The sequence below is a fragment of the Betta splendens genome, chromosome 2 (assembly GCF_900634795.4).
Source record: "Betta splendens chromosome 2, fBetSpl5.4, whole genome shotgun sequence".
Lineage (NCBI taxonomy): Eukaryota > Metazoa > Chordata > Actinopteri > Anabantiformes > Osphronemidae > Betta > Betta splendens.
Genome location: NC_040882.2, coordinates 18,736,451 through 18,750,260, shown reverse-complemented (window position 1 = coordinate 18,750,260; position 13,810 = coordinate 18,736,451). Strand labels below are relative to the sequence as shown.

Below are 13,810 nucleotides of genomic sequence, written 5' to 3'. Positions count from 1 at the left end.
AAATAACGGTGACAACAAGCCGGAGAGTCTGGGTTAGGCCGTGGTATACCTGCTGAACCGGTTTACCCCTCCTTTCTCGCTATCTGTTTCAGTCGCTCCTTTTCTCTCTCTCTCTCTCTCTCTCTCTCTCTCCCCACCTCTTCTCCATTCCACTCAGAGGTGTGGGGGACGGAACCAGAAACAGGCGAAGACACACTTTCTCCCCCTCAGATGCACAACGGTCAGAATTAGGAGATTTAGTCGACCGGTTTAAGGAGATCCAGCGGGCGGAGAGCTCTGAAAGGCTTTAGCGCTTTTGGGATTCAGAGGCGCCTTCGTGTTGACCTTTAGCAGCTCGTCTGGAAGATGGTGGCGCTCTGAAGCGTGGAGGTGCTGCAGCCCGATGGTGCAGGGCTCATTACGTGACCGCTGCGTTAGACGTTTGCCTGTACCTTATACGTGTGCGTCCTGCTGTTTATTTGCCTGTGATTCCACCGTTGTGTTGCACAGAAGGCCCCTTCATCCTCCGTGTGCTACATTAGATGCAAATGCTGCATCATCATAGCGAAGAGCTGCTCACACTGGGTCCTGTTTGCACAATATGGGCTTCATTAACTAGGATGAGTGTAAAATGAAACTAGTAGTCAATGCACTGAGTCAAAGTTTCTGTAGATTTATGCTTTAAAGGTGCCTTTGGCTCGATGCCGCCTTTACACCCTGTGGGAAACGTGAAGAGGAAGTGTGCAGCGGCTAAACGAGAAAACATTAGGATAAATTCAAATTTTGATATCAAATTTGTTTCAAAGAACGCATTCATTTACTGTAACGCATTTCTGAGTTGGGTTTTGAATTCTAGACTCAGTTTTGTTGCACAAAATGGACACTTTTATTATTTCCTCAGTTTGTTTTTTAGTGTTTTTAGGACAAACCTTTGGCTGAATGAGGGTGATTCCCACGTGTCGCCGCAATAACGTAATTAGTTTAATGTCATATGAAAGACGGCGAAACCTATAGGCATGTAAATGAGCCATTGAGGGGCTCGGCCCCACCTCTCAGGGCCTGCTGTGTGTGTTTACAGCCCCCCTCGGCTCCTCTGTGGAGCCCTTGTCTTTCTTTGTAATAGACACACGCTGAAAACCCACAGACGAGGAGGGAGACGTGAAGGTTTGACTTGTTTTTACCTGCATCCTGAAGGTTCATCACAGCAGCAGTTCCATGCTTTGGGGTCTCTACTAATCCAGATGTGCTTTGATGTACTGCTGGAGATTGTTCTTTTCCTAACAATGAACAGTACCAAACATTTTAAATGTAAAAGGATTATATATAAATGAACAGACGGGAGACTGGGCTAGTTTCACGTATCGGAGTCTGTCTGGAAGTTTGTCCCAGGGCCTCGTTTCTGCACTGAACGTGACCGGACGAGCGAGAGAGTCGGTTGCAGCTACGTCGCTTCATTTCTCACAACATGGACGGGTGTGAGGATGACTGGTTTTAATTTTAATTTAATGTTTATGTGAACCACAAAAACAGTTTGAAGCTCATATGTGTTGGTTGCGACGCTGCCGTTTGTTAGGAGTGCTTTTCATTGTGGACAGGACGGTTCACTCAGGTGCTCGTGGCCGAGGTGTCCCTCCGTGACTCCGCGACGCCGGCCTTTACATTTACATGTGCAGATAAACAAACGCCGGTGTCCAAAATAAACAGAGAGAATGCAAAACAAGCCGGCGAAGTCGGAGCCAGTTAGAAAGGAGAGGATTGTGGGGAGAGGAGTGGTGGTGGTGAATGAATGAACGGTATGCCGCCCGGGCTGTCGGAGGAGTCTGTCCAGGTGAGCTTCCCCCGCTCCCTGCCAGCTCCTCTTGTCTTTGCATCCCCTTCCTAACTGTCATCGAAACTCTCACCCGTTCTCTCTTCTCTCTCTCTCTCTTCTGACTTAACGACCTTTCGGATGCGACTGTCTTCCAGTCCCAGAATCTGCCTCAATGAGACAACGGTTGATTAAAGATCTGCCTGAGAGAGGCCTGTTCTACTTCACACCACTTAGACCTTGTGTCTTTTGCTGTCTTACATTTTCTAATGACTTCCTCTTTCCATTTGTTTCCTCACCCCCCCCAAAAAACGATGGACCAACATGAGGCATTAGTGCATCATCCTCAGATTAGATAATACAGGGACAGTGATAACAATTATCCCTGTGTGTAACCATTAGGGAGAAAATATCATATCTGCGAGGGCCTTGTGCAACTGATGACAAACGCGACAGCATTCTGTTATTTAACAGCTCCGTTCAGACGCTGACAGCTGAACAATCAGAGCAGCTGCTTGAACAGACCTGACTGACGGGAGACTGGATGTTCCTTCACCCCACGTGTGGTTTACGCCCACATTCAGGCCCTCCACGAAGGTTCTGGATCTTCCTTCGGCGACTCCAGTCGATGACACCAGAACGAACACAGTGGCGGGTTGGAATGTGCGTTTCCTAATGTGTGTATCAGAACAGTTCCATTATATTTTGTTATGATTATGAATGAAATCATGACATTAACAATACATTTAAATAAATATACAGAATGACATATTCAATGACATATACATTGTAGATGTAGCTGATATTTAACTAATACTGCAGCCAAGCAACATCCAAACACACATTATTATTCGGCCCATTTTCTGCATATATCTCCATAAATCAACTCATTACAAAGCTGGAGCACAAGTGTGTAACATTTCCCAGTTCTCAGCATTTATGTTATTAACAAGGTGTTCAAATGTTGGCTTTAAAATTTAGTGTGCAGTTCATAATGATGGCAGAAAAGTTAAATGGTGAAAGAATCTGCAAAAAATATCTCAACTCTTTGACTGCTAGGTTATTTTTGCAGTGTTAAACATCTGTGATTAAGGTTAGTGCAATATAATCCTGATGGAAGTTACTTTATGGCATGAAAAGTAACGTTTGACTTGTAATAAGTCTTTATTTTGTTTCTAAATAACATATACTGTTTTATTTTATTGTTCTAAATTAACAGCTTTCCGAGCAACACATAAAGTGAAGAATCCTAGAAGACACTGATCTAAATAAGCAATTGAAACTTTAAATTGCTTCACAAGTCTGTAAAACAACAACAGCTTGTTTCCAATTGGAAATATGAGCCACTCCTGTTTTTTGCTGAAAAGACAAGGCGTGCGTGCTGGAGGATGCTTTCACCGACCTACTTATTACTGCTATTACTGCTTTCTACTTTCGATTCTCCTCATTTGCCTTTTTCCTCCTCCTCCTCCCTCTGTGGGTGTCTATTATTCCTGAAGGTCAGTTTGCATATTTCTTATGGGCTTTGTCTTCTCAGCAGTGAGTGGTGGCACCAGTCAGGTAGCATACCTGTGTGTGAGCCTGCATGTGTCACAGAGAGAGGCTCATGTGATTTTATGGCATGTATTTAACTCGGTTAAATGTCTGTTGTGATCTGACCTGTGGCGTATTTTCCCCATTACGGAAATACAAGCAAAAAAGAAAGCAGATGGCACGTTGGGCTTTTCAATTTAAAGTCATACTTTAACCTATATTCGGTCCAATCTCCAATTTTCATTCTCCTCTTTCCTTCTTTTTCTGAGGGAACTGTCTTTCTGATACTCTCTATAAATTCTTTAACTTAAATTCCTTAAATTCTTAATTTTATTGTAATAGACTAATATAATAATATTTACAAAAATGCTTATGTTTACCCATGTGAATCGGTTGAGTAATATCTAGGAAAGCAAAAATAGAAAGGTTATATAGACAAACAGGCTGTTTGTGTCGGCATCTCGCCAACAGGGGGCAGTAAAGTCCGAGAACAGCTGTTATCGACCCGAAATAGGTAGCCGAAGAAGAAGACGGAGCCCACGAAGAAGAGAAATAGTACGTGTTGCTACACACTACACAGAGGTTCCGCCTGATGATGGTTGCGGGTGCTTTAGATTATACAGCGACATTTGGTTTTTATGATCATTTTTAATTAAGCTAAGTCCCACCCAGCTCTGACCAGCCTCGGACTCCTCTCGGCCACTATGCCCGCTAGAAAGAGAGCCTCCTCCGCGGTGAACAGCGGACCCGCTCCCAAGCGTGCGAAGAGACGCGCAGCCCGCACGGTCAGCGGGCTACAGAAGCCGAGCGGGGACCACGCCGATCACGGGGTGGGGGGCCGCGTAGCGCTGATCCTGGCCCGGGGAGGGAGCAAAGGGATCCCGCTGAAGAACATCAAGATGCTGGCGGGGGTGCCGCTCATCGGGTGGGTGCTGAGGGCCGCTGTGGACTCCAACCTGTTTGACAGGTGAGTTGTAAAGTAATGCAGCACGTACAACACTATAATGGATTAGACTGACTGACGCATGGCGTTCCCCAGTGTGTGGGTGTCCACGGACCACGATGAGATTGAGAAGGTGGCCAGGTCCTGTGGGGCTCAGGTCCATCGCCGGAGTCCCAAGGTCTCCAGAGACTCCTCATCGTCGCTGGAGACCATCAGGGAGTTCCTCAGTCAACACAAAGGTACCCCCACCGCTGCAGGATGTGTCTGTTTAGTCAGTGGCGACCGGTGAAGAGTACACAACACGCCCTGTGTTGACTGTGCTTCCACAGAGGTGCGCGTGCTGGCCAACATCCAGGGCACGTCGCCGTGTCTGCATCCGTTCCACCTGGAGGAGGCCCTGAACATGATCACGCAGCAGGGCTACGACTCCGTCTTCTCCGTGGTCCGCAGGCACCAGTTCCGCTGGAGGGAGGTGGAGAAAGGATGTGAGTGGACGCACACGGGGTCGTTGTTGTGGTTGATTTAATCTACAAACTACGCTTCATATTTGGCTTTTTTATTGCACACAGATTAGAGGTGCTTTATTATATGGATCCCTTTTAATCAGTCCTCGTTAACACAAACGTAATGACCTTTGATAGGAGGGATCATAAAACCATAGTATCCAACATAAGTCATTAGTATTTACAGGTAACTGTGGTGCTGTCCGCCTGGTTGTTACCATGTGAAGTGCTAATGTCTAGATGCGTCTAGATTATTATGATAATGTCCATGGTCGATGATCAGATGCTGGTTCTCCTCTATAGTCGTGATCTGCCGGCCTGTGTACTAGACATTAAACTCACAGTTACCTGCATACAAACATGGGCTGGGCTGAACTTAATAGAGTTCCTATGATAACAGAGTATGTGCTACTGAAGGCTGTGTGTTACACCCAAACCGGCCATTTCACTCTAGTTATTTTCAGTTATAGCTTTCCTGCTATACGACATACCCCGTACCCAGGAACCTGTTCATCTAGGACACTGTCAGGCTTCAGAGCAGCCTGAAGCCTCTGGGCTTAGATGTTTCTCATTGTTTTGCGTTACAGCCCCACTCGGTGGAAACGCTCAGAATTGTGGCACAATCAAGAACACAGCAACGCGTCTACATTTGTGCACTTGAACAATGTTCAGGCCTGCGAGGTTTCCAGCTTAGGGTTTATTTTGGTTCCAGTCCACGTGTTTGCATCCACATTTACTCTCATCCTTTACCTTTATAGCCACTGAGAGAACCAAGGCATTAAACCTGAACCCAGCCTGCCGGCCGCGACGTCAGGACTGGAACGGAGAGCTGTGTGAGAATGGCTCCTTCTACATCACTACCAGAGATCTCATTATGAATAAGAAAATGCTTCAGGTAAATGAGGCTATAAAGTTGTTTTCCCGTGTTTATTCCTGCATGTAGCCCTTTGCCTTCTACAGTATATGTCCTGCATTTGCCTTGTTAGGGTGGTAAGGTAGCTTACTACGAGATGCTGCCACAGTACAGTGTGGACATAGATGTGGATATCGACTGGCCTGTGGCAGAACAGAGGGTTCTCAGGTGAGGTCCACACAGCTACACAAAGGAAAGTACTTGCATTCTCTGACAGATGTCTTACCGTTTCCTCATCATCTCATTCTGTCGATGCTTCTTTTCCACAGGTACGGTTACTTCGGCCGGGTCACGCCTGAGGTGGTGCAGCTGTTGTTCTGCAATGTTTCCGGATGTCTAACAGATGGAAGGATATATCTGTCTTCGTCCACACAGGAGATGTTGTCTGTTAATCTGAAAGACACCACAGCCATTCGAATGCTGCAAAAAGAAAACGTGGAGGTTGGTCTCTAACTGTGACGCCACTTTGACCCAAGCTGCTTCCCATCGTCGCTAACCAGTGTCCTGCTTCACTAGGTTATACTGTTGATCTCCAAAGATGACCCCGTGGCCCAGTCACTGCGTGAGATACTGGTCAAGACAACAGGCTGCGAGGTCATTTATGTGGGGGAGGAACCTCTGAATGATTTGAAGCTAAAAATGGAGGAGAGGAAACTGACATGGAAGGATGTGGCGTACATGGGTAAGTTAGCAGCGCAGGTGGAAAGTTTCCTTCTCATTATTCAGGCTCATGTGAGTTTCATAATTATAGATGACGATCTCCTCTCTTTCCTCAGGTAACGACAAACCAGATGTCCAGTGCTTGAACCTGGCAGGCTTGAGTGCAGTCCCTTCAGACGCTCCGGTGGTCGCCATCAATGCTGCGAAATACACCTGCCACCAAGCCGGAGGCATGGGAGCCGTCAGAGAGTTCGCCGAGCACATTCTCCTGCAGAAAGAAAAGGCGAAGTCCCAGATGACTCAGGATCGCATCGACACCTGCAGCTGCTAATTTTAGACTGGAACAGGAGTAGTGGTATGAAAGAATCAGGGGGTTGGAAGAAATGATTTTAAACGCTTTTCTGGGTTTTATTAAGTTAACAAATCAATCAACAAATCAATGGGAATAGTTATATATTTGTGTTAGGTCTGTCACATGAACGCTGCAGTATAACTAAAATGTTCACGCACTTCATACTTGAATGATCTACAGTAAATCACCCTGAACTACGGTGGTAACTGGTGATTGCTTGAGACTGAGGACATTTGGGTTTTAGATAAAAAGCACATCAGTGCTTTTGTTAGAAGGGTTGTTTCAGTGTTGGGGCTAATTGGTTATAACCAGGTGTCCTGGTCCATTCCTTCGCCGGTTACCACCCTTTCCGTAAAGGGTCACAGAGGTTCTGGAGTCAGACTGCCACTGGGCAAGAGGCAGGATGCATCCAGGACAGCACACGTGATCACAGGGCTCACATACTGAGACTAAACATTCACACCCATAGTTAATCCAGAGCCCTGAGGTCACGGTGTCTCTCGTCTTGGTTGAAGAAACACTAAGTGAAGTAATATGCAGTGTTCATTTATTTATATATCTTAAAACAAGGAGCCTTATTTAATTTTGTTTATTTAATTATGTATTTAGACATTTGATTAAATACGCTGTACATGTATTTGGTCTTATGCCTCTGATACATAGCGAATGTTTTAATAAATTCACACTGATTGTCTGATTGGCATTTTGATCAAAAACAAGTAAATTCGCTACTTAATACTCCTTTGTGTTTTATGAGATTCCTGTCCAGTTGTTGTGTTGTCCAGCTGAGGGCGCCATCCACCAAAAGGTAACCAGGCAATGAAATACATTAACGAAAGACATGTAAAAATCCTAAACTGTGTTAAACGTGCCCTGAGGAAAAATCAGTGAGATTAGAATTCAATTGTTTCTTAGTTTCGTCACATATGTAGAATAGTGCAGTTGTAATAGAAGAACTATCAAATCCTTTCATTAACTGTGCATGAAAATGTGCAATCTAAACTGGTGTTTCTAGTGAGAACACGCACGCACACGTATGCTGGATTAAAAGTTAGAAACATGACGAATGAACATTTTCTGGATGTTTGAGTGCAACAATCGCGTTTGGATGTTAAACATTTCGTGGGCAGTTGTCCTGGACTCACGCCCCCCCGTGGTCTGGACGGGTTCGAGTTGGCCGTAGCGTCACAGTGAATCTCCAGATCTGGAGCACTGAGGATTGCATGGCTGCAACACGACTTCCTCCCAATCTCCACTGGCTGCGTGGACTCGCAGGTCGCAGGTCGGCACGTTTCCACCTCCATGCCGTCCTGTTGTTGGGCCACACGTCTGTCATGTTTTCATGAGCTTTGTGCCTCTGTAATACACCTGATTCACTGGGATCCAAACACCTCGGACACTTCCAGCCTCATCAGTCCACAAGACCTCTCTCCTTCACACACTGGTCTCTCTGTTTTAGTAATGTAGCCAATAGGAGGGTGAGGCATAGTTTCTGTTATCGTATCCCCTTTTGATAAGTTACAGTAGGAAACTCTGGTTTGCGTCAGCTCATCGCGTTTACCGGCGTGATCACCAACGGCCCGTCGTTCTTCCCTGATTTGTTGGTACAGGGGCTGAAGAAAGGGTAGATGCATTCAGTGAAGGGGTCGTTGAACGTGTAGATGTGGACTCTGGCATCGACGTTGTAGAAAGACACCTGCAGCCACGTGAAAGCAAAGCTTTTAATAAACAGAGCTGCTGTGTTTTAGTTATGTCACATATTTTACGGCACCTGTCCTTTCTCAAAGTCCACAAATACCCCGATCTTCTGCGGATGGAGGCCGAGGTGGACGTCTGTGTGGGGCTCAGAGCGGACGGCGTATTTACTCCTAGAGGGGGAACAAGTGTGGACATGTAGATGAATGTGTTTGTTGGTTCAGTGTTCAACGGTGTAAAGGTTTGCAGCCACTGGAGGGGTTCAGTTTGAATATCTGTCCTCTTCAGTTTCTGACTGAACACAACAAAAACCCACTTGTCTCTTAGGCTCAGGAACCAGAATCCGTTGGTCGGGTTGACTTCGATCTTCCCCTTCCTGATCACCGATTGTTTAGCGACCCCCAGGTCCCAGTCTGTCTTTCCTCCCACCTCCACCTGTTAAAGGAATCACAGAGTCTAGTTTTATTAACCAATGCAAACAGACATTTGTGATATTTCTGCTGTGTACTTTTACAAAAGACAAAAAAAATAGGAAATCAACAAAGAAGAGCTTGTTTCCACACTTCAGACTGGCCCTGTATGTATTTACTGTAAATTCTGGGCAGATGAGAGACTATTGCGTTATTATGACCTCACCTCCCAGTAGTGTCTCCCAGAGGAAATCGCCTCCTTTCCCAGAACACAGACGACTCTGTCAAACCTCTCTGGGTTCCCTGGGATCGGCTGGTGCCGATCACCACATCTCACCTGCACATGGACAAAACCTTTAATACTTGCATGTTATGGGATGCAATAAATAATGAATACGTAAGGAGTTCGGCGTCTCACACTTTTCATGTCGTCTGACAGGATCAGTCTGGGATGTGCAGTGTTGGAGTCCAGAGTTACGTCCACTGTGTTGAAGGTGGAACCTGTTTAGTGTACAGGTGGTTGTCACCATTTCTACAGTGTGGGTGAGTGTGAAGGTGACGTACCTGCAAACTCCTGCACGGTCTTCACTCCTGCAGGGGGAGAACAGGTGGAGGCGTTAAGGCTGCGTAGTGTCAGTGGTTTGTGTTATCTACATGAATGATGGTGATAGTGGCCACTCACTGGGTTGTGTCCGATCCAAGCCTGAGGCAGGGAAACCTGCGGAGCAACAGGAAGAGTCTGAGTCTCATTTGTTGATGCGTCTGTGATGTCCTTCATTATGTGACATCTGTCTCTGGCTGGCAGATACAAAAAGAGGCCGACGTCTGACTGTCCCTGAACGCATCAAAGCTTTAGGCTGACGATCTCGTCGTCTTTGCTGCGTGAACCAGGCTTTAGGTTCAAACCTCTCACCTGTTTCTGCAACACTCCTGAGTTCTGCCTGGAACCTTTCCACCAGAGCGACCATCGACCTATAGATGGTCCCTGTTCCCAGATCAGTGTTCAGCGACACCCTGGACCAGTCTTTAGCAGGTGGGAGACTGGTGACAATGGGGAACGTCTGAAAGGCCGGTGGAACGAGAGGCGCACGTGAGTCAATCGGCTTTGGACCGTTAGTCTGATGATGACAGTGAAGCTCATCGCTACCAACCTTGACACAGTGCACGAGGTCGTCGGACTGGGCGAGCCGAGCGAGGGCGCTGCCTCTGCTCTGGAGCTCCTCCACCTCCAGCTCCAGCTGTCGTATCGTGGCTCTGGCCTGGTGTTCGGCCGCTCTGCAGTTCATCTCCATCACCTCCATGAGCTCGGCCTGCGAGCGCTCGGCGGCCGACACCAGCGCCGAAAACAGGCACACGCTGCCGGCCGTCTCTCGTTCCACCGCCAGCTAGGAGTCGTTGAGAGAATAAGGTGGTTACAAGGACCCCTCAAATCTTCTCTGCATCTAAACCTGCGCTGACAGTGATCAACAAAGTGTTTCCAGACGGAGGTGAATCAACTTTACTGGTCAGTGTGCTCTCAGTGTGACTCATTCTACTTGTGCCAAGTTGTGGCCACAGTTATTACCCTTTGCTACCTATGATAAACTACATTACCCATCATCCTGCAGGAAATAACTAGCTGTGACTTTGAACCGACTTTCATTTTGTTTGTCACTATAGATTTTCTGAGAGAAGATTCTATGAAACCTATTTTTGTAAACCTTTGTGACACTTTGAGAGTCTGATTTAAAATCCTTAATTCATTAACTTCTAAATATCGAAAGAAATAAGAACCCAAAGCCAAGACAAACCCCTCAACTACTGACAGCATGTTGTGAAAGCACAGCCAGATAAAATCAGGCATAGCTGAAAGCATGTTTGTGATAAAACTCCTGTGAAGAGATGACGGTGGCTGCGCGGGTTTGGCCACAGCCCTCGCGTACGCACCTTCATTTCACTCAGTGACGCTCTGATCTCTTCCATCTTGTTGAACCTCTCTCTGATCATGTCCTGAATGCTCTGCTCCGACGCGTGCAGCTGGGCCTAAACACACACAGCATCTGTCAATCCATGTGACCTCTCAGTGTTCCTTCTCCCCAAACATGCGGCTGTTTTCCTACCTTGGTTTCCATCCATCTGTCTTTTATAGTCACTGTGTCGTGATACAGATGATCTGCTGTCTCACACTCGGGGCAGATGCACACCTGGTCTGTCCTACAGTAAATCTGAAATCCGACCGTGTGTGTGAGTGTGCAGTTCATCTCAAACCAAAACCAATACACAACTTGCGTATTAACTCATACTTTTTTCTTAATTAGGCACAAAATATATTTGGGAAAGTGAAAGCACAACGAACTGGGGGGGATCTAAAATGCTCATTGTGAGTGGTGATTATTATTATGATTTTACCAGTATTCCTCTTTGGTGGATGTCGCACACAGGGAGGTGGTGGCTGCTCGCTGCTCCGCTCACGGTGAACCTTCTCCGGCCGCTGGAATGAGCGAAAGGCGGTGGAGGCGACGCAGAGGTGTGGTTCAGGGCAGCGAGTGGACCGTGGTTGGGCTCCAGAGACGGCAGCGAGGTGGTGACGGGCGAACAGGATACCTGGATGGAGTGATCTTTCAAAAGGATCGAGAGAACACACGAGTAGCGACAAGTCTTCAGTTTATGTGCAGACTTGGTTTGATTCGTTCTACTCACCTTGGAAGTGATCGTCTGTGATCGTCACCGCCTGCGAGTTCTGAAGAGACCGGTGCAGCTTCTTCTTCAGTTGGTTCAGTAGGTTTTTTGGCATTCCCCCATGTCCTCCTCCACCTCCGGTTAACCCTTTGCTCTCCCTCCCCACCACCTCGTCTCCTCCTTCCGCTCCACTCATGGATCGGAACTGCTCCGTGATCTCTCTGAGGGTCCTGTTGATGTGGAGGTCCGGCCGCTTGTGGAAGGTTTTCTTGCAGAGAGGACACTGGCACACCTGAGAGGGAGAATGCGTGGCGAGGAGAGGAAACAAGGAGGCAAAGAAGGAGTCAAGAACAAAAATGGCTAAAGCCCCAAATGCCAAATTTAATCCAACACCTTTTTTTTTCCACAATCACACACCTTCAGTCCCTCCCAGTATCTGCTGATGCAGCCCATGCAGAAGCTGTGGCCGCACGGCGTAGACGAAGGGTTGGTGAACACATCGAGGCAGATGGAGCACTGGAACTGCTCGTCAGACAGAAAACTCCCGTACAGCGGCATGCTGGGAAAGAAACGGTGAAACCAGTAACTCACTGCACATGTGTACGATCACTTAGCACTGAAACGTTTATCAAATAAATTCAAACAAACACGTAATCTCAAACACAACATCAACGCTCTATTCTACAAAACTACAAAATTGTAGTAGTTCTAACATATTTTCATTAGATTCTAAATATTTTCCATGAGCATTCATTATTAAAGGAAGAAAGAGCTGATACCTTAGTGCAGCTGGGATGGCTGAGGTGAAAGCAGCCATGAGAAGCCGTAGGTTGAACGTGTGTCTCCTCCACGGGCTGTGACGAGCGCTGAAATATAAGAGGCGTGCACGTGGGTGTTTCCGTACGAAGGCTGCGATTAGCATTTCCTGCGGAAGCGACGGCCACGCCGCTCCCACGCAGCGTGCGCGGAGTTTTCCGAGCACGGGTGGCAGGACTGGTTTACGCTGGGAGAAAGGCAGAGGCGAGCACGCGGCAGACACAGTGATAATAATAATAATAATAACAAACTGTCAACAGTGTTTTCATATTCTGGGTGAAGGGGCATGAAATATAATAAGGAACTTTCCTTAGAGTTTAGAGGCATAAACACAGACACGCACACACACACACATTCTTTACTAGGCATATCTGTTTAATTCCAGGTGCCAACTCTACTGTAGAAGCCAGAGAATGTATGTAGGCTAAGGGTAAAGAATGAGGTCAGCTGGACTCAGGCCTGTCACCTTGAACTCAGACACAAAGTCGACCAGATATGGGTCACTGAAATAGGTTTGTACACATGAAAATGTATACGTGTCATGACAAACCCACAGAGGACGCTCACCTGGATGTCCAAGTCCTTTTAGTTGAGTCTCGTTTAACTCATTTTAGCTAACGCATACATGTTTGCTGATCTTTAAGTTGGCAGGTTGAAGTTTTGCACTGTTGGTTGTGTGGTAGATTTACCTACTGGTGATTTCCTATCATTTAGTACCTTCTTAGTGGAGTGCTGGACTTGGGGTAATCATTACTCAGACCCATCGTATCCCTTCAGCTCATTTTCATATGTTAAAAATCCTCTCAACAACTCGCACAACACAACAGCGTTTGCAGTTTCCGGGCAACAACTTCAACCAAACAGAGTGCGATGATGTACGTGAAGGCTCAGTGATGGCACAAACGAAATTCGCTCATCTTGGCGTCGCTGCTTGTTCTTCACAGTCATGGTGAAGCAGTGGGAAACCTGCATCCACATACCTTTGTGTTTGTGGCCTGGTTTTCATCTTCTTTGTCACAGAATCAGCGACATCTCGCATTCATTCCATCGATCATTCCTTTCAGCTACTGATGGCCTATCTCTAGAGTCAGATGAGTTGACATCACGTACCCAAACAAATGCTGGCCTTTGTCACAGAAAGCTTCCTTAACCACGCTGTGAAATATTCCCACCCATCCCCTAAAAGAGAACAGGTAACTTACCTTCAGGTCAAGTCAGGTATGTCTGATTGTATTTACTGAAATATAATTACGTTCATTCTAGTTCTGATAAAATTGTTGTGATGCAACAAATGTCCTTGTTGTGTTCATACTGTACATAACATAATGGGTTGCATGTTCCTAACAATGTATTTGTGATTGTAGTACAGTTATTTGCGTAGTTCGTTTAGACTGGGTTATTTGTTCAGTTGCTCAATTGTTTTTTGAATAGTTTATGTAGAACATGAGATCAGATAACTCATATCAGCCCATAACTTACCGATATTTCATTTGGAGAATACAAAATGTGCCTTTATAATTAAATAAATAAACAAAAACACA

At 46.4% G+C, this 13,810-nt stretch overlaps 2 protein-coding genes and 1 long non-coding RNA gene across 3 annotated transcripts; 2 read left to right on the top strand and 1 right to left on the bottom strand.

Annotated features, from left to right (window-relative positions):
* The first annotated feature begins 3,831 nt into the window (after positions 1 to 3,831).
* Positions 3,832 to 7,384, top strand: cmasa (cytidine monophosphate N-acetylneuraminic acid synthetase a). The gene is made up of 8 exons (XM_029137168.3): positions 3,832 to 4,286; positions 4,359 to 4,501; positions 4,592 to 4,747; positions 5,524 to 5,660; positions 5,752 to 5,846; positions 5,948 to 6,119; positions 6,195 to 6,360; positions 6,455 to 7,384. Exons 1-8 carry the CDS (start codon positions 4,024 to 4,026, stop codon positions 6,667 to 6,669), a joined length of 1,347 nt encoding a protein of 448 aa, XP_028993001.1. The 5' UTR covers positions 3,832 to 4,023; the 3' UTR covers positions 6,670 to 7,384.
* On the bottom strand, positions 7,264 to 12,306 carry LOC114847420 (E3 ubiquitin-protein ligase TRIM39). Its single transcript, XM_029137155.3, has 15 exons — positions 12,233 to 12,306; positions 11,871 to 12,012; positions 11,475 to 11,745; positions 11,184 to 11,392; positions 10,895 to 10,999; positions 10,722 to 10,817; positions 9,947 to 10,180; positions 9,709 to 9,856; positions 9,478 to 9,513; positions 9,360 to 9,386; positions 9,214 to 9,278; positions 9,022 to 9,132; positions 8,702 to 8,820; positions 8,462 to 8,558; positions 7,264 to 8,386 (listed from the first exon to the last, which is right to left on the bottom strand). The coding sequence occupies exons 1-15, from the start codon at positions 12,268 to 12,270 to the stop codon at positions 8,234 to 8,236; spliced, it is 1,851 nt and encodes a 616-aa protein (XP_028992988.1). The 5' UTR covers positions 12,271 to 12,306; the 3' UTR covers positions 7,264 to 8,233.
* On the top strand, positions 9,125 to 13,808 carry LOC129602962 (uncharacterized). The gene is made up of 4 exons (XR_008692464.1): positions 9,125 to 9,338; positions 9,601 to 9,885; positions 9,957 to 10,299; positions 11,216 to 13,808. It is a non-coding gene; the product is annotated as an uncharacterized LOC129602962 (long non-coding RNA).
* The last annotated feature ends 2 nt before the right edge of the window (positions 13,809 to 13,810 follow it).

What these genes read in the sequence shown, in the direction of transcription:
- LOC114847420 (XM_029137155.3), bottom strand. Translation starts at nt 12,270, where the DNA reads ATGGCTGCTTTCACCTCAGCCATCCCAGCTGCACTAAG. An exon ending in ACCTCGTGCACTGTGTCAAG is followed by an intron (nt 9,857 to 9,946) that starts GTTGGTAGCGAT and finishes CCGGCCTTTCAG; the next exon opens with ACGTTCCCCATTGTCACCAG. An exon ending in CTTGGATCGGACACAACCCA is followed by an intron (nt 9,387 to 9,477) that starts GTGAGTGGCCAC and finishes CTCCCCCTGCAG; the next exon opens with GAGTGAAGACCGTGCAGGAG.
- cmasa (XM_029137168.3), top strand. Translation starts at nt 4,024, where the DNA reads ATGCCCGCTAGAAAGAGAGCCTCCTCCGCGGTGAACAGCGGACCCGCT. An exon ending in GCAGAACAGAGGGTTCTCAG is followed by an intron (nt 5,847 to 5,947) that starts GTGAGGTCCACA and finishes TCTTTTCCACAG; the next exon opens with GTACGGTTACTTCGGCCGGG. An exon ending in TGCAAAAAGAAAACGTGGAG is followed by an intron (nt 6,120 to 6,194) that starts GTTGGTCTCTAA and finishes CTGCTTCACTAG; the next exon opens with GTTATACTGTTGATCTCCAA.